The sequence below is a fragment of the Crocuta crocuta genome, unplaced genomic scaffold, assembly GCF_008692635.1.
Source record: "Crocuta crocuta isolate KB4526 unplaced genomic scaffold, BGI_CrCroc_1.0 scaffold72, whole genome shotgun sequence".
NCBI lineage: Eukaryota > Metazoa > Chordata > Mammalia > Carnivora > Hyaenidae > Crocuta > Crocuta crocuta.
The window spans coordinates 1,505,742-1,528,781 of record NW_027529427.1 but is presented as its reverse complement, the minus strand read 5'-3'; the positions used below and the strand labels follow the sequence as shown (position 1 = coordinate 1,528,781).

The 23,040-nt window shown below is 37.8% G+C and overlaps 1 protein-coding gene across 2 annotated transcripts; it reads right to left on the bottom strand.

Annotated features, from left to right (window-relative positions):
- Positions 1-4,406: 4,406 nt before the first annotated feature.
- Positions 4,407-22,759, bottom strand: LOC144227354 (C-type lectin domain family 6 member A-like). Of its 2 annotated transcripts, XM_077758972.1 has the most exons (6): positions 22,631-22,759; positions 21,855-21,947; positions 20,326-20,427; positions 16,852-17,003; positions 6,560-6,675; positions 4,407-4,610 (listed from the first exon to the last, which is right to left on the bottom strand). In XM_077758972.1, exons 1-6 carry the CDS (start codon positions 22,659-22,661, stop codon positions 4,466-4,468), a joined length of 639 nt encoding a protein of 212 aa, XP_077615098.1. In that variant the 5' UTR covers positions 22,662-22,759; the 3' UTR covers positions 4,407-4,465. The 2 variants fall into 2 exon arrangements, with proteins under 2 accessions (XP_077615098.1, XP_077615099.1); XM_077758973.1 differs by lacking the exon at positions 20,326-20,427.
- Between the last annotated feature and the right edge of the window lie 281 nt (positions 22,760-23,040).

The window sequence follows — 23,040 nt, the reverse complement described above, 5'->3', positions numbered from 1 at the left end:
TCCTATTTTTTCTTTGTTTTTTTTTTTTTTTTTTTTTTTTTTTTTTTGAAGAGCAGGGAACAGGTAACACTTCTGAGTGTGTGCGTACTGGGAGGGGTCCATTCCCTTTGGATTTTATCTCACTTTAATTTTTTCCTCCATTTTTATTGAAAGATTTGTTTTTCATCAGTATCAAGCTGACCAAAGAGAGATATTTTTTAAGACCCTTCCAAGGACAAGTCTTGGTAACAACACGTAATCTATCTGAATGAGATGGAGACGACAGTTAAGAGTGATTCTGTGCTTTGAGCTCACCTGTGGGCAGTGTCTTAGTGGAGGGAAACAAACACTTCTTTTTGCCTCACCAGAAAGTACCCAGTCATAAGTTCTTTCTTCTCTCTTAATAACTCCCTGGCCCCTTTTACATTGCAGGTGCCAAAATAATATTCCATTCCCTTTCATGCTGCATGTTAACAAGTTCGTCAGACTGCAGAAACCTTTCCCCCAGTGTGATGTAGCACACCTGTAACTCCATCTAAGTTGTACTGATTTTTGTCTGAACGTCCTTGGAGAGGTAGGAAATAATTGCAAATGATTTCCACATCTCAGCCCAAGACTCAATAGGCCACCCCCACCAAGGTTTGCTTCTCTTTAACAGTGCCTCACCCTCCCTCTTGAACTAACGTGGCCATGCTCTTCCAAGAACTCCTCCATTTCCTTTTTGGGATTTGCCACCATTCCCCCTATTCTCTGGTTTCCTATTTTTGGTGTTCAAGCAAAGAAAGAGATGCTCCCTTTAACTTCTCTCCAGCACCTTACAACCTTTTGATGGGCAGCTGACATGCCACCCGTCCCAACCTGGTCTCCTACAACACTGCTGTCCTCACATGGAGCCCCCACATTCCTGACTCTGGTCATCTGTGCCTTTCTCTTGTCAGCTCTGTCACTACTTATACTCACTGTAGTTTGGGCGGAGCTAATTTTAAGCATACTTAACCAGTTTCAGTGTCACTGTTACAGTTTATCCAAAAGCAGCCTCACTGGGGGTTTTCTTCAGGGTAAAGGGCCTGTAAAGCTAACTCTACCCCGCAAGTGGAAGAATGTGCTGTTCCATATCTATTCCTCAATAACGCATGTTCTCTGCTCAAAAAAAAAATTAATGTGAGATAAATGGTTTTCTAGAAAATAAAAATCAAATTCATGAAGCCTAAAAATCATAGGGAAAAATAAAAGGAAAATGTAGTTGAAATAAACAGTCTTAAATAAACAGCAAGTTCAGAAAACTTTATGGATAAATTTAAACCAAACATCTAAGAAATATTTACCTACACGCTATGGTCTGAATGTTTGCATCCCCATAAAATTCATATGTTGAAATACTAATGCTCAAAGGGTATGGTATTAGAAGATGGGACCTTTGGGAGGTGCTTAAGTCGTGAGAATGGGGTCCTCTTGAATGGGATTAATGCTATATAAAAGAAGCTCTAGAGGGACCTCTAGCTCCCCTTCCACCATGTGGAGACAGTGACAAGGGTGCAGGCTATGAACTAGGAGGAGGGCTCTTACCAAAATGTGATCATGCTGGTGCCTTGACTTGGATTTCCCAGCCTCCAGAACAGTGAGAAATAAATTTCCATTGTTTCTAAGCTACCCAGCCTGTGACATTTTATTAGAGCAGCCCAGACAGACTATGACACTACATTGCAGGTGAACTTACCAAACAGTTCAGAAAATAGAAGAAAACACATCCTGATTCATTCAATAAACCTAGTGTACACCTGTTCCAAACTGTAAGAGTACCAAAAACAAAAAACAAAAAACAAAAAACTATGGGTCATCTCACTTATAGATACAGATGCTTAGATCAAATCTTACAGTGTAAAGAATAGCAAATCATAACTGCTCAATGTAGTTCATCAGTCCTCGGCATCCATCCCCACTCCTTCAATGTGCCTACCGGTGCTTCAAAAGCTGGAAAGCTATGAACTACATTTTTCAGACTTCCTTCCAATTACTTTCTTCATGAAAATTTGTAACCACCAATTAAACGAAAAAGTGTGAGACTTGGAAGTAAAAATAAAGCAGGAGAGAATTTCCTGCTGATGTTTCTGCTGAAAGGTCACAGATTATGAATTTCCAGATGTAATCGCTAGGGCTAGATTGAGTACTCCAACGCCTAGCCTCTTGTGGGTGGATAGAAGATTGTGATGACAGTGGCATGGCAGCAACAGCTTCTGGAATCTGGATCACTGTTACTTCAGTGTGATCTTGAATTCAAAGATATCAGTCAAGAACTCCCAACTTTCATTAATCTAGACTTCAATTAAGTATTTTTCATATTTGGACTATGGGTTTACAAAAATGTTTTAGTCATAATTTGAGATTCATAATACACTATCTTCTTGACATTATTGCTTTATTTTGTTGTTGTGGGTTTTTTTTTAATTTTTAAAGTTTAATTATTTATTTTGAGAGAGAGAGAGAGTGAGCAGGGGAGGGGCAGAGAGAGAGGGAGAGAGCGAATCTCAGCAGTCTCTGCACTGTCACCACAGAGTCCAATGTGGGGCTTGAACTCACAAACCATGAGCTCATAACCTGAGCAGACATCAAGAGTTGGACACTTAACTGACCCAGCCATCCAGGTGCCCCTGTTTGATGTCTATTATATAAATGTCACTGCCTGATACAAAATCTGGAACTCTATCACATATCTGTGTGCTCCTCCCAATCCCTGCCTACCATCTAAATGTAACCATTATGTTGATAATTATGTTCACCTAACCCCTGTTTTGTTTTTACTTTTACCATATATATGTCTAAATAACAAACATACAATGCAGAAGGTCTTCCTAGTTAAAGTTATCCCCACAGAATAATTCTTCATTCCAGCACCCACATTTCATAGAGTTAGATCTCCCTCAACACAGCATTTGTTAGGTGATGTTTATATAGGGAAAAAATGTAGATGTATTTATTTTACAATATAGTTTTACCAGGATAAGCTCAAGTCAGCAAAGTATAAGAGATACCATTTACCTACATCTCCAATTCTTGGCGTTGTTTCTTCACTTTAGCCATTAAAATGAGTATGAAATAGTATGTTATTGTGGTCTGTATTGACAGTTCTCAAATTATTAGTGGAGCTGAGCATCTCTATAAAAACACATTTATTGGAATCTGTATTTCCTCTTCTGTAAAATGTTTTTTAAATATTCTGCCCAAATTCCATCTTATTGATTTGTGACAGCTGTTATGTTCTCATGCAGCATTAATATCATATTAGTTATAAGTATTAAAATATCTTCAGGGCACCTGGCTGGTTCAGTCTTGATCTTGTGGTTGTGAGTCTGAGTTCCCTTTGGGTGTGGAGATTACTTTAAAAAATAAAATCTTTTAAAAAATAATAAAATGTCTTCTTGCAGTTCAACTCTTAAAATTTTTCTTTATAGTGTTTTGATGAATATGAGTTTCATATTTTTATTGTAGAAGAATTTTTAATTATTTGCTTCTTGGAATACATATTTTGTATCTTTTTAAGGAAATTCCACTATGGCAGCCAGACTCCAAGATTGACCTGAATGATTCTCACCTCTGGTGTTCCTACCTTTGGATAGTCCTCTTCTTTATTTTTTAATGTTTACTTATTTTTGACAGAGAGAGACAGAGCATGAGCAGAGGAGGGACAGAGAGAGAGGGAGACACAGAATCTGAAGCAGGCTCCAGGCTCTGAACTGTCAGCACAGAGCCCAATGTGGGGTCTGAACTCACGAACTATGAGATCATGACCTGAGCCTGTTGGACCACTCAACTGGCTGAGCCACCCAGGTACCCTAGTCCTCTTCTTTATTATCTCAGGTTTGATCTGTGTGACCAATAGAATTATGGTGTTTGGCTTTTGAAGCTAGACCATAAAAGACATTGCTGCTCTCACTTGCTCTTGGGATTACTTGCTCTGGTGGAAGCAGCTGATGTATTGTGAGGACACTCAAATAACCCTAAGAAGGGATCCCTGTGGTGGAAAACTCAGGCTTCCCACCAATAGCCAATATCAAATAGCCATTTGAGTGAACTGTCTGGAAAGCAAATTCTTCAGCTCTTGCCAGGCCTTCCATTGATTGCAGTCCCAGTCACCATCTTGGCCAAAAGAGCTTTTAAATAGCATTTTGATGAAAGAAATTCATAATTGTCAGAAGTTATTCCCTATGAGTCTTCCAACAGACAAAATAGTACAATCTTTGGCACAAGGAACATTTATAAAAATATGAAGAAAGGAAAGAATGACTAACAAATTAAAGAGAAAACAAAGGAAGGAAGAGTTCATCTTATTAGTGAAAAACAGGAAACTAGAAGAGGGCTAATTGAAGGGAGAAAAGCATCTGAATATTTCCATGAACCTCTGTGATAAAAAATACACATAAATTGCCAGAGGAAATTATCATTTTATGACAGGTCTTAACTTTAAAGATTTCAGTGAATAAAGTTCCATTCAGAGATAAATCTTCTTCATCTCACATATTGAATGTCTCTTACTATCACAGAAAACGTCATTCCAGCCCCATCCTCTGTTTTCCCAGAAAACTATTGAAGCACATTCCTCTGCAGAAAAATTGGGCTCATTCTGGTGCCATAATCTAAAGAGAAACAAAAAGGTAAAAGACTTCAATGAAAGCATTGTGATTGACTAGAAGGCATGTAGGGTCAGGGTTGAACAATGAGGCTCAGAGTGAAAGAACATCCCAATGATCGCTCTCCTCTTCTCATACTGCCCTCCTCAAAAACCTCAAGTGTGGACCTTTACTCTTGCTCCTCTGTCTCTCCCCTGGCAAAATTTGTATGCAACAGTGTTCTTGGAACCTTCCCCCAGATTCTGATCTTCACTTTCTCGTCTATTCAGAGCCCTTATCCCAACCTAAGTTGTTAAAAATTCCTCCTTTAGTGGCATGTAATAAAGAGACTGCCTTCTCATTTGTGTACACTTATCATGTTCCTGAGTTAGCTCTATTCTTGGGGGTGCCTGGGTGGCTCAGTCGGTTAAGCATCCGACTTTGCCTCGGGTCATGATCTCACGGTTTGTGGGTTCGAGCCCTGCATCCGGCTCTGCGCTGACAGCTAGCTCAGAGCCTGGAGCCTGTTTCAGATTCTGTACCTCCCTCTCTTTCTGACCCTCCCCAGCTCATGCTGTCTCTCTCTCTCTCAGAAATAAATTTTAAAAAACATTAAGAAAAAAAAAGTTCGCTCCATTTTCATGGAACTACACTAAACAAGTGTCAGGAGAATGAGTCTGAAAATAAGTTACTCTGCTTCCAAGGAATACAATCTGTGGTAGGAGGTAGGGGGGTGGTGCATGTAGGACTTTACTTTTGCAATGAAGAAACTGGATTTTCTTGCTGGCTTACTATGATCTTAAGGAAGTAACTTTGTCTCCCAGGTATTAGATTCTTCATCTTTTAAAAATAGGAATCAGGGGCACCTGGATGGCTCATTTGGTTGAGTGTCCAACTTTGGCTCAGGTCGTGATCTCATAGTTCATGGGATCGAGCCCCACATTGGGCTCTGAGCTGGCAGCACAGAGCCTGCTTGGGATTTTCACTCTCTCTCTGACCCTTCCTTACTCATTCTTTCTCTCTCTCTCAAAATAAATAAATAACCTTTAAAATTTTAAAAATGGGAATTATTAAAAATAGATCTCCAAATAGATCGTGAGACTACGTGAGAATCAAATGAGACAATGTACAATTAAATTGATTTTTAAGCCACAAATAAATAGTATTATTATATTATTATTCTATCAGAATTGAACATAGTTCTGCCCCAGATATTTTAAATCATATTAACTGGAGAAAATTTTGATTGAAGTGTCTACATGTATTTAGAGGCAGTAAAATATAACGGCTGAGAGCATCACCATCTTTGGGGTTAGACACACATGAAGTTGAGACCTAGCTTCTCATCTTACTATTTTATTAACATTGGGCAAGTTATTCAATCTTTTAAGCCATAAAATGAATTCTAAAAAATAAGCTTTCGTGGTTTGCCTCCCTCCCTCTCCCCCACTCTTTTTCCCCTTCTTCTCCCCCATGGTCCTCCATTAAGTTCCTCTTAATCCTCCTATACGTGCAAACATATGGTGTCTGTCCTCCTCTGCCTGACTTATTTCGCTCAGCATAACACCCTCAAGTTCCATCCATGTTGCTACACATGGCCAGATTTCATTCTTTCTCATTGCCATGTGGTATTCCATCGTACAGATAAACCACGAGAGACTCTTGAATGCCGAGAACAAACTGAGGGCAGATGGGGTGGGGGGAGGAGGGGTGATGGGCATGGAGGAAGGCACTTGTGGGAATGAGCACTGGGTGATATATGGAAACCAACCTAACAATAAACTATTTTTTAAAAAAAAAAGCTTTCAGGAAGTTTAAGTGATATACTACATACAGTTAGTAAGAGCTTACTGTTAGAATCTGTTATCATTGTTATAATTGGAAATATTAGCATTAATTATCTGTACTAACAAAATTCCCCTAAATTTTCTATATAAACAAGGCCCTACGATTCATTAATCTAATTTGGCACTCACCTGACATTTTCCTTGTAAGGTGTCTTATCAATCCATTGCCAATTGTCATTCCCTTGTGTATCTGAGAGTCCCAGAAAATAAGACAATGATTCATTCAGTTTCTGCACAAGGAAATTCTGCAAGAAGAAAAAGAAAGAATCATAGACTGCAATTTCCTATAATTCTAAAGAGAAAAGAAAATGCAAGGTGTGATGAAAAATCACAGGAGAGCACATTGGCTAAGAAAATAAGCCAAAACACCAACATGGTCACACGAGGGAGGGACTCCTAGCCAACCCACCTCAGGCAGAATTTATTCTTTTTTTTTCTTAACCAAGAGACAGAATTCTTTTAAAGTTATGTGTCAGTTTTTGCACTTTTAACCATTTTTTAATTTTACAAGTTTAGAGGTGTTTCATCTCATTTCTGATTGCTGATCAGTGAAGTTGAATTTGGGTTATCAAAATTTACAAATCCCTATTCTCCTAAGAAGTACTTCTCTAGGAAGGAGGAAATTATTTGTAAAAGTTAGACATAAAGGAGTGCTCACTGGATTTTAAAAGTAGTGATTTTAACAGTAGAGAGAGTGCATGTGAGTGGAAGAGGGACAGAGAGAGAGGGAGAGAGAGAATCCAAAGCAGGCTTCTCTTGGGATTCTCTCTCCCTCTCTCTCTGTCCCTCATCTCTGGCTCATACTCTCTCTCTCTCTCAAAGTAAATAAACTTTTAAAAATAATACAATAAAATGGTATCCTTTTGCAAAGAGGTAGGGTTATTAATTAACTGTTATAAAATAGGTTAGCACTCATTGCCCAAGATTGGTTTTGCTTGGGTTTTTGCTAAAAATAATCTTAGTGGTTTCCTCCATTTAAAACAGCTCATGATCACAAATACCTTTATCTCTCAGATATTTGAACTTTTTGTTTCAGCTTAGCCATATGTTGTATGAATATATTAATCTTACCAGGGAGAATCTTTTCTATGCCTCTATTCCAGTGAGTAGACCGAGTGCCAGATAAAAGGAGTAATTTTGAAAATATTAATTCTAAAGACTTCTAAAAAGACAAAAAACCATAATGGCCTAAATCACTTATCCAGAAGATGTATATATTGTACTTTAATTCTTTATCACTTTATTATTGAAAACAAGTACCTCTTACTTTAAACTACTTGATCACATCATGTAATGTATGTAAGTTTGTGCTCTGCCAAAATTAGTATCTAATGAAGACATGGTTTTGTTTACTGAGAGCCAAACTGAACGTGATACTTTCCAATGAACTCAATACTTTTAGAAGCATAATTTATGTGTTCTGAAGTTTCTAAATAGTATGATAGCATATAATTATATATCTAAATTATTTTAGATGAATAATATGGTCTTTAGAGAGTGAGAAAGGAAAAAAAGAGAAAATAAGAAAAAGAAAGCAATCTGAATGCAATTTCTCCTTTCTTTCAGGGCTCAGAATTTTGCAATACATATAGGAGTCAAAGAAATATTCCTTTGTTTTGTGTGAAAAAAAATATGCTATGGAACTCTATAGAAAACAGGGTGCTTTGTAATAGATTCTGAAAAATATTAAAATAAACTCAGCAATATTTCTCCTGAGCTCTATTTTTTAAAACGCTTTTATTTATTTTTGAGAGCGAGACTGCGAGTGGGAGAAAGGCAGAGAGAGAGAGGGAGACACAGAATCGGAAAGAGGCTCCAGGCTCTGAGCTGCCAGCACAGAGCCTGACACGGGGGGTCTTGAACTCACGAGCTGTGAGATCATGACCTGAGCTGAAGTCGGATGCTCAACCGACTGAGCCACCCAGGCGCCCCTCTCCTGAGCTTTATTAAATACTGAGAATGATACTTGCAATATTCTATGTGGACATTTACTTTTGTTTCACTATAATATAAATTAACATTGTCAAAATAGACATTCCTCAAATATAGGAATGTTTGAAAATGTTTATATCTACTAGCCAATGTCTTACAATTAACATGTATGCGTATTAAAAGTAAAAGTTAGATTGAGTCTTACTACGTTGAAATTTTTCATTTTGTCAGTTGAGACCGTGTGTCTGGGAGAAAAGCAAGTGAAATTCTGAATATTAAGGTGAGCTTTATAAACATTTTTTATAAAAATTTCTTGGAACATATAATACTTATTACTTGTTATATTACATTGGCATGTTTCCATTTATAAATCAGATCTGATAATTTGCTATTTTTTCATTTTAGAGATGATTTTCCCTTAAACATATTGACCTTAATACGGATTTCCATTTCACCAAACAAAGCAAAATGCTTGTTGGTTTTATGGTTAAATGTTGACACTTCTTTGGGAATCTGAGTATAGGGGAAAACAGAATTTTGAAACAGAGATTGTTAATTATTTGCTTGGGAAGGTCCTAATAGAGAGAATTATGTGGAATCAGATTTCATTACACATATTCCACTCATTTATTCATTAAGCAGAAAGAAAATGGAAGGACCACATAGATTTCTTCACTCTATTGTGAATGTTGAGAATATAGAAAGATGGATATTTTACTATGTAAAATAAATAAATATTTACTTTTACAAAATGAAAAATGTCTTTTGAAAACTGTGCCTGCTCCACTGACATCAGCAAGATGGTGCAATAGGAAGCCCCAGGTCCTCATCCCCCCAGGGAGACACCAAAGTTAACAATATACAGACCAAATTGCCCTTTTGAGAACTCAAGAAACCAGTTAAGACATTGCAGGGCCCAGGGTAAGTGCAAAGCCAAGCAGAGCTGCATCAAAGTAGGTATGAAAGTTTGTTGAATTTACCCACCACTTTGTGGGCACAGTACAAAGCGATCAGGAGAAAACTGCCAGCCCACACCTTCTCTCATGGAAGGAACTATGTCCAGTGCTCGGGCTTTTCAAGGGGGCTGCCAGAGGGACTGGTTTTTGTCTTGCCTGTGTGGGAGTCCCGGGACTGACTTCCTGCCTTGGCTCCCACCACTATGTTTGTCTGCAACTGGTCCCTGCTACAACATAGGCAAATGCAGCTGGCCCCCAGAGCGAAGTCTGTGCACACTATCAGCTCCAGTCACTACCACTGCCTGCCCTAGTCCCCAAAGGACTTGGAACCACCACTGAGGCACCATGAGTCCTTGTACCCTCTGTGGACCTCCTACAGTGCTCTCCAAGGACAGCAGAGCTGTCTGCTGTGTACCCTAGTGGCCTAGGCCAAAGAGACTTCTTTACCCCCAGACCCTGTGCTTTCACAAGCCCCGATCCTTGGTGCTCTGCATCACTAGGCCTAGGTCATAGCACACTCCAGTGTGTGCCTGACCACAGGTGAGTCTTCCCTTAATTAAGTCAACCCATAAAGTCTGGATAAGAGATTATCGCTTATTTAAATGTGCAGGCAGCAATGCAAAGTACAGGAATCACAAATTTATGAAAAAATCTCCACCAAAGGAATACAGTAAACCTCTAGTACAGTCCCAAGGGAGTGGAGATCAGGAGTTACCTAACAAAGAATTCAAAATAATTGTTCTTAAGATGCTCAGAAATCAGGGCCCCTGGGTGGCTTGGTTGGTTAAGCATCCGACTTTCACTTGGGTCATGATCTTGCGGTTCGTGGGTTCGAGCCCCACGTCAGGCTCTGTGCTGACTGCCAGCTCAGAGCCTGGAGCCTGTTTCAGTCTGTGACTCCCTCTCTCTCTGACCCTCCCCTGCTCATGCTGTCTCTCTCTCTCTCTCTCCCAGAAATAAATAAAACATTTAAAAAATTTTAAAAAAAAAAGATGCTCAGAAATCCGTTTTAAAAAAGAAATTGCATTCAAATTGCTTTCTTTCTCTTATTTTCTTTCCTCACCCTCTAAAAAAGGATATTACTCATCAAAAGTTGCTGTCATACCACTTAGAAACTTTAGGAACACATCTACAGTGAGAAAAAGAAAGATCACCAAAAAAAAAAACCCACAAAAAAAAAACCACTTAACTTTACACCTCAAATACTTAGAAAAAGAAAAAAAAACTAAGTTTATTTGAGCTTAGAAGGAAGGGAATAACGAAGATCAAAGCAGAAATAAATGAAATAGAGACCAGAAAAGATAAATGAAATCAAGAGCTGAGGTTTTTTTTAAAAGATAAAATGGACAAACCTTTGGATATACTAAAAACAGTGAAAAGATTCAAATACATAAAATAAAAAATGAAAGAGTAGACATTACAACTGATACCAGAAATACAAAGGATCATGAGAATACTATGAATGATCATATGCCAAAAATTGGATTTCTAGAATAAATGAAAAAATTCCTAAAAATATATAACCTACCAATGCTGAATCATGAAAAATAGAAAATTGGAAAACACCAATAATGAGTAAGGAGACTGAACAATAATTAAAAACCTCTGAACACAGAAATGCCCAGGACCAGATGGTTTTACTGGTGAATTTTAACAGATTTGACAGAAGAATTAATACCAATCCTTCCTGAACCTTTTCCAAAAAATTGAAGAGAAGGGCATACTCCCAAATACATTTTATGAGGCCAGCATTATCCTAAACCAAAGCCAGACAAGGATTCCACAAGAAAAGAAAATAACAGGCCAATGTCCCTAATGAGTATCGACACAAAAATTCTCAACAAAATAACTACCAAACTAAATACAACAGCACTTTTAAAGGATGGGGTGCCTGGGTGGATCAGTCGGTTCAGCATCTGACTCTTGATTTCAGCTCAGGTCATGATCCCAGGGTCATGGAATCGAACCTTGTGTTGGGCTCCACACTGACCATGGAGCCTGCTTAAGATTCTTTCTCTCCCTTTGGTCCCTCCCCCACTCGCTATAAATAATAAATAAATAAATAGATTATATACCATGATTGAGTGGGCTTTATCCCTGGGATGCAAGGATGATTCAACATATGCAAATGAATAAATATGACACACCATATTAAAAGAATAAAACATAAAAATTATATGATCATCTCACTAGATGCCAAGAATCATTTGACAAAATTCAACATCCTGCCATAAAACAAACAAACAAAAAAATTGGGTATAAAAGGAATGTTCCTCAATATAATAAAGGCCATATATACAACAAGCCAACAACTAATATCATACTCAGTGGTGGAAGGTTTAGACTTTTTATCTAAGATCAGAAAGAAAACAAGGATGCCCACTCTCACCACTTCTTTTCAACACAGTGCTGGGAGTCCTAGCCAGAGTTAATTGTGAAAAAGAAAGAAAAAAAGAGAGAGAGAGAGAGAGAGAAGAAGGAAGGGAGGGAGGGAGGAAGGAAAGAAGGAAGGAAGGAAAAGAAAGGAAAGAAAGAAAGAAAGAAAAGATATCCAAATTAGAAAGGAAGAAATTAATTCTCTCTGTTTCCAGATGCTATAATCTTATATATAGAAAATTTTAATTCCACCAAGAAATTGTTAGAATTAATAAACAAATTCGGTAAGTTACAGAATACAAAAATCAGTGAACTACCTGGAAAAGAAATTTAAAATAATCTCATTACAGTAGCATAATAAATACTATACATAATAGTAATAATAAAATACTTAAGAATAAATTTATCCAAGGAGATGAAAAATCTGTACACTGAAAACTACAATACATTGACGAAAGAAATTGGGAAAGACAGAAATAAATGGAAACATATCCCATGTTCATGGATTGGAAGACTTAATATTGTTAATATGCCCAGACTACCCAAAGCCATCTGTAGATTCAATGTAATTAATCTCTACCTATTAAATACCTATAGCATTTTTCACAGAAATAGAAAAAACAATCCTAAAATTCATATAGAACCATAAAACACCTCATATACCTGAAGCAATCTTGAGAAAGAATAAAGCTGGAATCAGTACACATCTTGATTTCAAACCATGTTACAAATCTATAGTAATCAAAACATTATGATATTGACATAAAAACAGGAACAAAGACCAGTGGGACAGAATAGAGAGTCCAAAAATAAACATATACACACATAATAAACTAATATATAGCAAGGGAACCAAGAATACTCAAAGGACAGTCTCTTCAATAAATGGTATTGGAAAAACTGAATAATCACTTGCAAAAGAATAAAATTGGACCACTATGTTATTCCACTTAGAAAAATTAACTCAGAATGGATTTAAAAACTTATATGTATGACCTGAAAAAACTTCAAGAAAAAAACATAGAGGAAAACCTCCTTGACATTGGTCTTGGCAATGATTTTTTGGATATGACACCAGAAGCAAAGACAACAAAAGCAAAATTGAAGTGCAACTACATCAAATTTAGAAGTTTCTGCACAGTAAAAGAATAATCAACAAAATATAAAGGGAACCTATGGAATAGGAAAAAATATTGGCAAACCAGCTACAGATAAGGGATTAATATCCAAACTATATAAGGAACTTTTACAACTCAACAACAAAATTAAATTAAATAATTTAAATCCAATTAAAAATGGGCAAAGAACCTGAATAGACATTTTTCTCTCTTTTTTAAATTTGTTTCTTAATGTTTACTTATTTTTGAGAGAGACAGAGCATGAGCATGAGCATGAGCAGGGGAGGGCAGAGAGACACAGAATCTAAAGTAAGTTCCAGGCTCTAAGCTGTCTGCACAGAGCCTGACACAGGTCTTGAACTCATGAACTGTGAGATCATGACTTGAGCCAAGTCGGATGCTTAACCGACTGAGCCACTCTGGTGCCCCAAAGAGACATTTTTTTCAAAGATGACATATAATTGGCCACTAGGTATGGAAAGATGCTCAATATCACTAATCATTAAGAAAATGTAACTCAATGGGGCGCCTGGGTGGCTTAGTCGGTTAAGCGTCCGACTTTCGCTTAGGTCATGATCTCGCGGTTCGTGGGTTCGAGCCCCACGTCCGGCTCTGTGCTGACTGCCGGCTCGGAGCCTGGAGCCTGTTTCAGAACCTGTGACTCCCTCTCTCTCTGACCCTCCCCTGCTCACGCTGTCTCTCTCTCTCTCTCCTAGAAATAAATAAAAATATTTTAAAAAAAAGAAAAGAAAATGTAACTCAAAACCACAATGAGATATCACCTTATAACTGTTAGGATGGCTAATCTCAAAAGACACTAAAAAAAAATAAATGCTAATACAAAGATAATAAATGCCATCAAGAATGTGGAGAAAAGGGCACCTATGTGCACTGTTGATGAGAATGCAAACTGGCACAGCCAATATGGAAAACAATATGGAACTTCCCCAAAAGATTGAAAATAAAACTTCCATATGATCCAGCAATCCCTCTTCTGGGGAGGAAGGAAATGAAACTACTATTTTGAAGAGATAGCTGCACTCCCATGTTTATTGCAGCATTAATTACAATACCGAGACACGAAAACAACCTAAGTGTCTATAGATGAAAGAATAATGAAAGTGTAATATTATTCAGCCATCAAATGAAGGAAACGCTGCCATTTGTGACAACATGGATGGACGTTAAGGGTACTATGCTAAGTGAAATAAGTGAGAGAGAAACAAGTACAGTATGATCTCACTCACATGTGAATTCTAAAAAAGTCAAACTTGGGGAGCCTGGGTGGCTTAGTCGGTTAAGCGTCCGACTTTCACTTAGGTCATGATCTCGGGGTTTGTGGGTTCGAGCCCCGCGTCGGGCTCTGTGCTGATTGCCAGCTCAGAGCCTGGAGCCTGTTTCAGTCTGTGACTCCCTCCCTCTCTGACCCTCCCCTGCTCATGCTGTCTCTCTCTCTCTCCCAGAAAAAAAAAAAAAATTAAAAAAAAAGTCAAACTTATAGAATGAATAAGTCAGAGGGATAAAAGACTCAGCATAAGGAATATAGTCACTGGTATTGTAACCATATTGTAGGGTGAAAGATGGTAGCTCCACTTCTGCGGACATAGCATCACATATAAGTTGTCAAATCACTATGTTGTACACCTGAAACTAATGTGATATTGTGTGTTAACTGTACTCAAATAAAAAGCAAATTAGCGAATTGAGTTGAATTGAATTGAATTGAATTGAATTGAATTTTAAAAGCCACTTATAGAAATAGACTATAATAGTGCTTCAGGTGCTGGGGCATGGGGGAAATGGGAAGATGTTAGCCAAAAAGTACCCACTTCTAGTTAGAAGATGAATATAAGTTCTGGAACTGTAATGTACAGCATGGTGTCACTTAACAATACTGTACTCTATACTTCAAAGTGGGTAAGAGAACAGAACTTAAATGTTCTAACCTCAAAAACAAATGGTATTTGTGTAAATTGATGGATGTGTTAACTAACCTTTTGAGGTAACCATTTTGCAATACATACATACGTCAAGTCAACACATTGCACACCTTAAACTCAGACAATTTTATATGGCAATTATATCTCTTTAAAGCTGATAACACTGTTGGAACTAAGACACAGATTCAGAGAAGTTGTAGGATACAAAATAAACATACAAAAGTCAGTTGCATGTCTACACAATAACAATAAACAATACAAAAAGAAAATTAAGAAAGCAATCTCACTGACAGGAACATCGAAAGAATAAAATACTTAGGAATAAACTTCGCAAAGAAAGTGAAAATCTTATCATTTGAAAATCACAAAACATTTTTTAAGGAAATCGAAAGAGACACAATTTTGTTTTAATTTCAAGTTTTTATTTAAATTCTAATTAGTTAACATATATGGTAAAACTAGTTTCAGGTGTAGAATTTAGTGATTCATCACTGACATACAACACTCAGTGCTTATCACAAGTGCCCTCCTTAATCCCCAGCACCCATTTAACCCATTTCCTACACCCCTCCCTCCATCAACCCTCAGTTTGTTCTCTATAGTTAAGAGTCTCTTATGGTTTGCTTCCATCTCTCTTTCTCCACCTCCCCTATGTTCATTTGTTTTGCTTCTTAAATTCTGCATGTGAGTGAAATTTGTCTTTCTCCGACTGACTTATTTCACTTAGCATCATAATACTCTAGGTCTGTCCATGTTGTTGCAATTGGCAAGATTTCATTCTTTTTTACGGCTGAATAATATTCCATGGTATATCTGTATACACCACCTCTTTTTTATCCATTCATCTATCTGTGGACATTTGGGCTATTTCCATATCTTGGCTATTGTAAACAATGCTGCAATAAACATACGGGTGCATATATCCTTTCAAATTAGTGTTTTCATATTCTTTAGGTAAATATCCAATAGTGCAATTACTGGATCATGGGGTAATTCCATTTTTAATTTTTGAGGAACCTCCATACTCTTTTCCACAGAGGCTGCATCAGTTTGCATTCCCAAAACACTGCATGAGGGAACAGGAACAGATTCTTAATATTACTAATCATTAGAGAAGTGTCAATCAAAGCCATAATGGAATATAATCTCACACCCAGTAGGATGGCTGCTATCAAATTAAAAAGAGAAGAGGGGCACCTGGGTGGCTCAGCTGGTTAAGCATCTGACTTCAGCTCAGGTCATGACCTCGCAGTTCCTGAGTTTGAGCCACAGCTCAGAGCCTGGAGCCTGCTTCAGATTCTGCCTCTCTCCCCCCCGGCCCCCACTTGTGCTCTGTCTCTCTCTGTCTCTCAAAAATAAATAAACATTTAAAAAAATTTAATAAAAAAGAGAAGAAAAGAAAAAATAAAAAGTGCTATCAAGATTGTGGAGAAATTGGAATCCTTGTGCATTCTTTGCAGGAGTGTAAATAGTACAGACACAGTGTCAAACAGTGCAGTGGTTCTTCAAATCAGTTAAAATTAGAATTGCTACATGATCCAGAAATCCAGCTTCTGGGTATATATCCAAAGTCACGGAAAGCAAGATCTCATGGAGACATTTGCACACCCGTGTTCACTGCAGCATGAGTCCCAACAGCCAAGAGGTCAAAACATCCCAGATATCCATCAGCACTTGAATGGATAAGCCATATGTGGTCTATGCAGGGTGGAATATTATTCAGCCCCAAAAAGGAAGAGGCGTTCTGTTACTGCTACAAAATGAAAGAGCTTTGAGGACATTACCTTAAGTGAAATAAGGCAGTCGCAAAAAAACACAAGTGCTGTATGGTTCCACTTATACGACGGGCCTAAAGGAGTCCAACTCATTGAAGGAGAGAACAGAAGGCTGGGTCCCGGTCCTGGAGGTGGGGGGCAGTGGAAGCGGTGGCTCAGCGGGTGTAGAGTTTCCGTGCTGCACAATGAAAAGTCGTAGAGATCCTTTTGCAACGATACGACTCTGGTTAACGCTACTGAACTGTACACTTAGAGTTCAGAGGGCAACCTCCATATTTTCTTCCGCAATTAAAAAAAAATGTAATGAAAAGTAAACACAAGTACCTGCTCTGCTTCCGTGTTGATCACCACCAAGTGCGCGCCCATCGCAACACAGTTCTGCTCGCTCTTCGACCAGAAGTTCTGCTCCGTAGAAATGAAGTAGCAGCTGGAACCAAAGGACTTCCAGCTACATGGGCAACAGGCCCAGACATTCCCTGTGTTGCACGCAAGAGAGAAATGAGTGCGATTCGGCATAAATGGGATCAAAGAGGTAAGTTTCATACACATCAAATTCCAAGGATCTGCAATTCTTTTCTAGAGGCGGGTTTCTTATTTCATGTCTTTACTGCTTCCCTGAATTATATCGTTTGGAGCCATAGATCTGCTTTTTTTTTAATGTTTATTTTTTATTTTTAGGAGACAGAGAGACAGAGTAGGAGGGCGGAGCAGAGGGAGAGGGAGACACAGAATCTGAAGCAGGCTCCAGGCTCCGAGCCGTCAGCACAGAGCCCAACGTGGGGCTCGAACCCATGAAGCACGGGATCTTGACCTGGACTGAAGTCGGACTCTTGGCTGACTGAGCCACCCAGACGCCCCTAGATCTGCTTTTAAATAAACATTCTTTAGCATTGAGCCCTCAATATTTCCTAAAGTTTACCTGCATAATTGCTCTGGACTTTTTGCAAAAAGAGTTATTATCAAGATTTTCCCCTGTTGTTCAAATCCTTTATATATTAGAAACACCAAGGTCTCTCAGGATTTTAAATGACTAATGCGGGTGAATAATTTTATCAGATAAATAAATATATATATATTACATATATGTATGTGTAAATATATTATGTGTGTATATATATACATATATATAAATAAATAACAAGTCATTTAGATTTGTTGAGGTTTGAGTGTTTTTAAAGCTATTATAATATATCTGCTCTTCTTGCTCTTAATTTTTGCTAAGATTTTTGCTAATATGTTGCATGTAGGTCTATCTTATTTATTTTGTATATTATTACATCACTAAATTATGAGAAACAATGTACAGACTTTTTAGCTCTTATAATATTATAAGTTGAATAAAATAGGCCATATCTGTATCATTTTAATATTAGCCACTTTTAGAAATCTATCTCAATTATGTATTCTGTTAATTAGTCTTTTAAAAGTTTGTTTATTTTGAGAGAGCGAGTGAGCAGGGGAGAGGCAGAGAGAGAGAGATGAGCTGGAGCACCTGGGTGACTCAGTTGAGTATTTGACTCTTGATTTCAGCTCAGGTCATGATCCCAGGGTTGTGATATCAAGCCCCACATCAGGGCTGGCTTGGAATTCTCTCTCTCCTTCCCAGCCCCTCGCCCCAGCTCATGCTCTTTCTCTCTCGCTCTCTCCAAGGTGAATTAAAAAAGGGAGAGAGATGAGTTTCTAATAGTTTTAGTTTATTGGTAATAATTTATTCAAATTTGTAATAAATGTGATGCTTTGAACATTGTTTCCTCATAATATGGATAAGTTAATGATAAGTAATGATAAGTCAACCCAGAAGAAATTTTATAACATGTAAAACCTAATGTTCCTCAGGAAATGAAAATATCAAACATATAGTACATATTTTAGAAAATTGAGGAAGTACAATGTAAACATTAGTTGAAGAGGGAAAAAGATTAATGTAAAACATCCAACTGTTAAAGAATACATATTCCTTTTTTTTAATGAATGATGGTAGCAGGGGTATCACTACCCTGATAGTATTTAAACACTAGTAGATAGATTTTTAAAAGAGATGCAAGAATTTTGTGTTTTAAATGTCAATATTTACAATATTTTAGAATTTAAAGCCTTCGTTTCTATAACTTGGTTAAAAAAGACAAAAAGATTTAAATGCCAAAATAATTTGTATAAGGTGGTACATAGTTTTCCAAAATCCTTTTTGGGGACTGGAAAGCAAAAGAGTTTGAAAACTACAGGCCTAGGTAGAGCCCAGATGTACTGAAGAAACTTTACCTGCACATCTGAACATCTCAACACTCTGATTGGGACTCAGGGGGAAAGAAATTAGAGAAGATACATGGTGGCTATCAATTATTTCCTAGCTGTAATCAAAATGAAAATTTTTTGTTTAGACTTTTACTTTTCCTCTTCATTGTAATAAGAATTTGAAAAGATACTGTTAACATTTAAGCCCTCTTAGTTGGTGACATGGTATTATGTAAAATAATTTTATTATGTAAACTTGAATCATGTAACTTGAATTAGCTGTACTGAACAGCTCAGTTGGCCATAAATAATAGCAAGTTGGGTATTTTTTCTTTTTTAATGTTTTTTTAAATTTATTTCTGAGAGAGAAGGAGAGACGACATGAGCAGGGGAGGGTCAGAGAGAGGGAGACACAGAATCCAAAACAGGCTCCAGGCTCTGAGCTGTCAGCACAGAGCCTGAAGCAGGGCTTGAACCCACGAACCATGAGATCATGACCTGAGCTGGAGTCGGATGCTCAACCGACTGAGCCACCCATCAAGTTGGATATTTTTAAGGAGTAGATTTGCAGTCTCTCATACCACACAAATGTGCAGTTCATTGAATTAATATCCATCTCTGTCTCATTCATTTCAGAACGTTCTGAAGGCAAAGGGTAAAGCACCCATTGCTGCTTCCAAGAAGCCATTCTTTGAAACTCCAGTTGCTTGAGTGCCTACATCCTAATAGAATTCTGCTTTCCTCCCCAGAAGGGCCAGCTCCACAGCTGTTTGACTAAAGAACCCCAATGTGACGAGAGACCCAGAAGGCAGGGAGAGCAAAAAAAATCATCCCCCATCACCCCATGTACCATATAGTTGCCAAATAACATAAAAGGGAAAATTCCAACATCTCATAGAAATACAAAGAAACATCCGCTCTCTTTTTATCCCTCATAGGTTTTTGCATAGAAGCAGAAGATTGGATTATTTAGTTCTTGAAGTAGCAAGAGTCTGAAATCTATTTGGATTTTTTTTCCTGGAAAGAGTAAGGCCATAAAGACTACTACAGACATGCACTTTACCTTTCTTTGACTTTTTTCACTAGCTATAGTGATGATTCTGAATTCAACTGCCCCAGCTCTTCACATAGGAAGTTACCAGGATTATATTTTAGAGTGAGGGCAATCTCATCCTGAGCCGTGTTCCAAGATCCACACTGGCCAATAATAAAGCTGACACTTGGAATGCAGGTGGCTATTACTGAGAACTTCAGATATCAAAAAGAGGATTTTTATCCGTTTGATAAGGATGAGGCTAATGTGAAATGAGAACTGTTAGGAATAACTTCCAGTGTTAACTTGAGCAAAGTACATGAGATGTGTTGGTAGCATTTATTGAGATCAAGAGGTCTGGAGAGAAAATTGTTCTGACGGTGAATCTAAAGCCTGATCTGAACATGTAAATGTAGAGATATCTCAAAGCAGAGACTTTATTTTTTAAAAAAATGGAATAAACCAATGTTGAACTTGACCTTAACCTCTCTCTGAGAAAAGAGAAAGTCTGGTTAGGTATCACAACACCTTACCTGTCAAGCTTGTCCCTTCACTGAAGCACATTAAACATGAGTGGTATGTGTGTAGTTCAGACAGCCATTTGTCAATTTTGCCATATGTAAGATGATAAGTCACTGTGAAGGCAGCAGGAGGATTAGCATTGATCATTTGTTTTTATTATAGAGATTCCTGCTGCTATATATCTTGCCCAGCTGGCTTGCTCCCAACCACCACCAATCTCTTCTCTCTAGGCAAGCTCAATAAAGACTATGCTGAGTTACTACTTGTCCGTGTTCATCAATTTTGTTTGTTTATATGCCTGCATATTTGTTTTTGGTTCTTTCCCCACTGAAGTTTAAGCTCTATATTCTCGGGCAGAGGTTTTATCGGTTTTCCGCATCAATCAATCACAAACTCCTGGAACAGTGATGGTCACAGAATAATCAATATGTGTTGACTCACTGGCTGTTTCTCCTTAGTTTTATTCTGAAGCAAGCTTGCAGCTTATTTGGATATTTTCTAAAATTTCTGACTGTTGGTAGCTACAGAGAAATACGTGGGGTAAGTAACAACCAAGGGGAACCTTTAAACATTGAGATACTTTAAATGTCTCGGATAAACATTCACTTTTATGCTCAAGAGTGTGCACATTAAGCAAGACTTAGTTCTCTCTCAGGTCCTGCCGTGACTCTTCACTTACTTTTTCTTGTCCTTCTACTACTGAAGCTCAATAAAGACAAGACTTTTTTCCTTGGGGTCCTGAACATCTACTTCCTTTAATGAAATAATTATTCTTAAACCTCTTTTGCACTTGACCATGAAAAGTAAAGCAGATTTTAACTTTAAACTTGTGATAACTGTGTTTTAATAAAGGCTGGGGGATTGGTTTACATCTCAGAAGGAAATTCAAACATGGCCCATATGACATAGGTAGTTACTTTCACTCCCGCCCAGATGATTCAAAATTATTTCTAATTACATTATCAATAAATAGAGAACCGAACTATAGCCCAAGGAGCAAAAAGATCTTTGAAACTTCTCACAAAATGAACTTCCAATATTTACTTGGAAGTAAATTGAACAAGGAAAAAAGACTTCATTCCCCTATATCTTCAATATTGCATTTGCAAACGTTTTCGTCTCATACTGGGAAGACTCCCACATGAAAATCAAAGAGCCTAATCTTGTAATTATAGTTGAGATCTCAAAATAGAGGGCTTCTGTGCCCAGAGAACCATGATCACTAGGGAATCCAGGGGTGGATGACAATGTCACAGAGGGTGTCTCCAACTAACACACATTCGTACGTGAGGCCATGGAGGGGAGCATGCTAATAAAACCCAGTAAAGTAGATCTGGAAGCAGAGTCAGTTACCAAAAGATGGAAAAATAGGAGGGAAGGGAGGAGGAGGAGGAGAAATCAAATATGGTATTCCAAGTAAGAGATAACATATTAATGAGATTTAAAAAAAAAAGAAGAAGAAGAACATACCTTAGGAAATCTTTCTAGAACATGATAGGAAAAGGAATCCAGGGAAATGGCACCTAAGGGAAGAACTTACCCACACAGCTCGCAATGAAACAAGCACTGAGGAGCGCTACGGAAATCACAGCAACAGACCAGCATCTTACTTGGGACCGCCATACTGCATTCTCTGTCAGATCAGCAAGAAAAATGCAGTTATCAAGGAGTCAGGAAGTGAACATTTTTAAGAAGCTTAGATTAATGAAGAATCCAGATGAAGAATCTCAGAGTAATTAAAAAACTAAAACAAGAGGAAAACTTAGAAATTCCCTCAGAATAGCAGAATAGGGGTGTCTGGGTGGCTCAGTTGGTTGAGTGTTGGATTTTTGACTTTGGCTAAGGTCATAATCCCAGGGTCATGGGATTGAGCCCTGCGTTGGGATTCTCTCTCTCTCTCTCTCTCTTTTCCTCTCCCCCACTCATACTCTCTTTCTCTAAAAAATAAGGAGGGAGGACTTCCTCAGAATAAATAAATCAGTAGTGGCTCTGTAGTCCTAAACAATCTGGGCAAAACTCACCCTCAGTCAACTGTAATTCCCATTTCCTTATTCTTTCTTCTTAAATATTGTGTTAACCCATTGAGTCTCTGCCTTGCTGAAAACATCACTTTTCCTTCCTCTTCCCATACCACTGCATTAATATTTAGTTTCTTACTCTTTGAAGTGCTTCTGACTCTGAGGAATTATTCTTTCTTTCAACTTCCCATCACTCTGTCCCATCAATCTGATGTCCATCCCTTCTCTCCAAATGACCTTTATCATCTCATCATATACTTCTAATCTCTTCTCTGGAACTGAGAAAAGGAATGCTCACCTCTACCTTGAGGCTGCCCTTCTCGTACCATTATCTTCTGTATTCAGAAGATTCAGGAGCCTCTTTTACCTCTTGCCCTGAAGATGTCACACAGAGCTCTGCTTCATTCAAAGAGGTAAGAGCTCAGAGACAAACTGCTAAACACTCTTATAAGGCTAAGAGCCTTCTGGTATAAACTCTTCTGGGTATCTTGAAGAAGAAGTTGTGGTTTGGAAAAGTTTCAAGTGATTTAAAAATACTAGGGAAAATAAGAGGAAATTGAGAAACATATTCCAACCTGCTCAAGGAAATTTTGACAAGAATTTTAGATTATGCGCTCAATTCCTGACATAAGATTTCTCTCTCTGATTCCTATTCTGGCACGCAAAATAGAAAATTTCATACCCCCTAAAAGAAATTTATTTGTAGGC

Bases quoted from the DNA above. Each gene is read 5' to 3' on its own strand.
- LOC144227354 (XM_077758972.1), bottom strand. From the start codon at position 22,661: ATGGTACGAGAAGGGCAGCCTCAAGGTAGAG. The intron at 20,428-21,854 runs GTAAGTTCTTCC...CTGCCTTCACAG, and splicing joins TTTCATTGCGAGCTGTGTGG to TGACTTATCATCTTACATAT. The intron at 6,676-16,851 runs GTACTTGTGTTT...TTCTTCTTGCAG, and splicing joins TCAACACGGAAGCAGAGCAG to AATTTCCTTGTGCAGAAACT.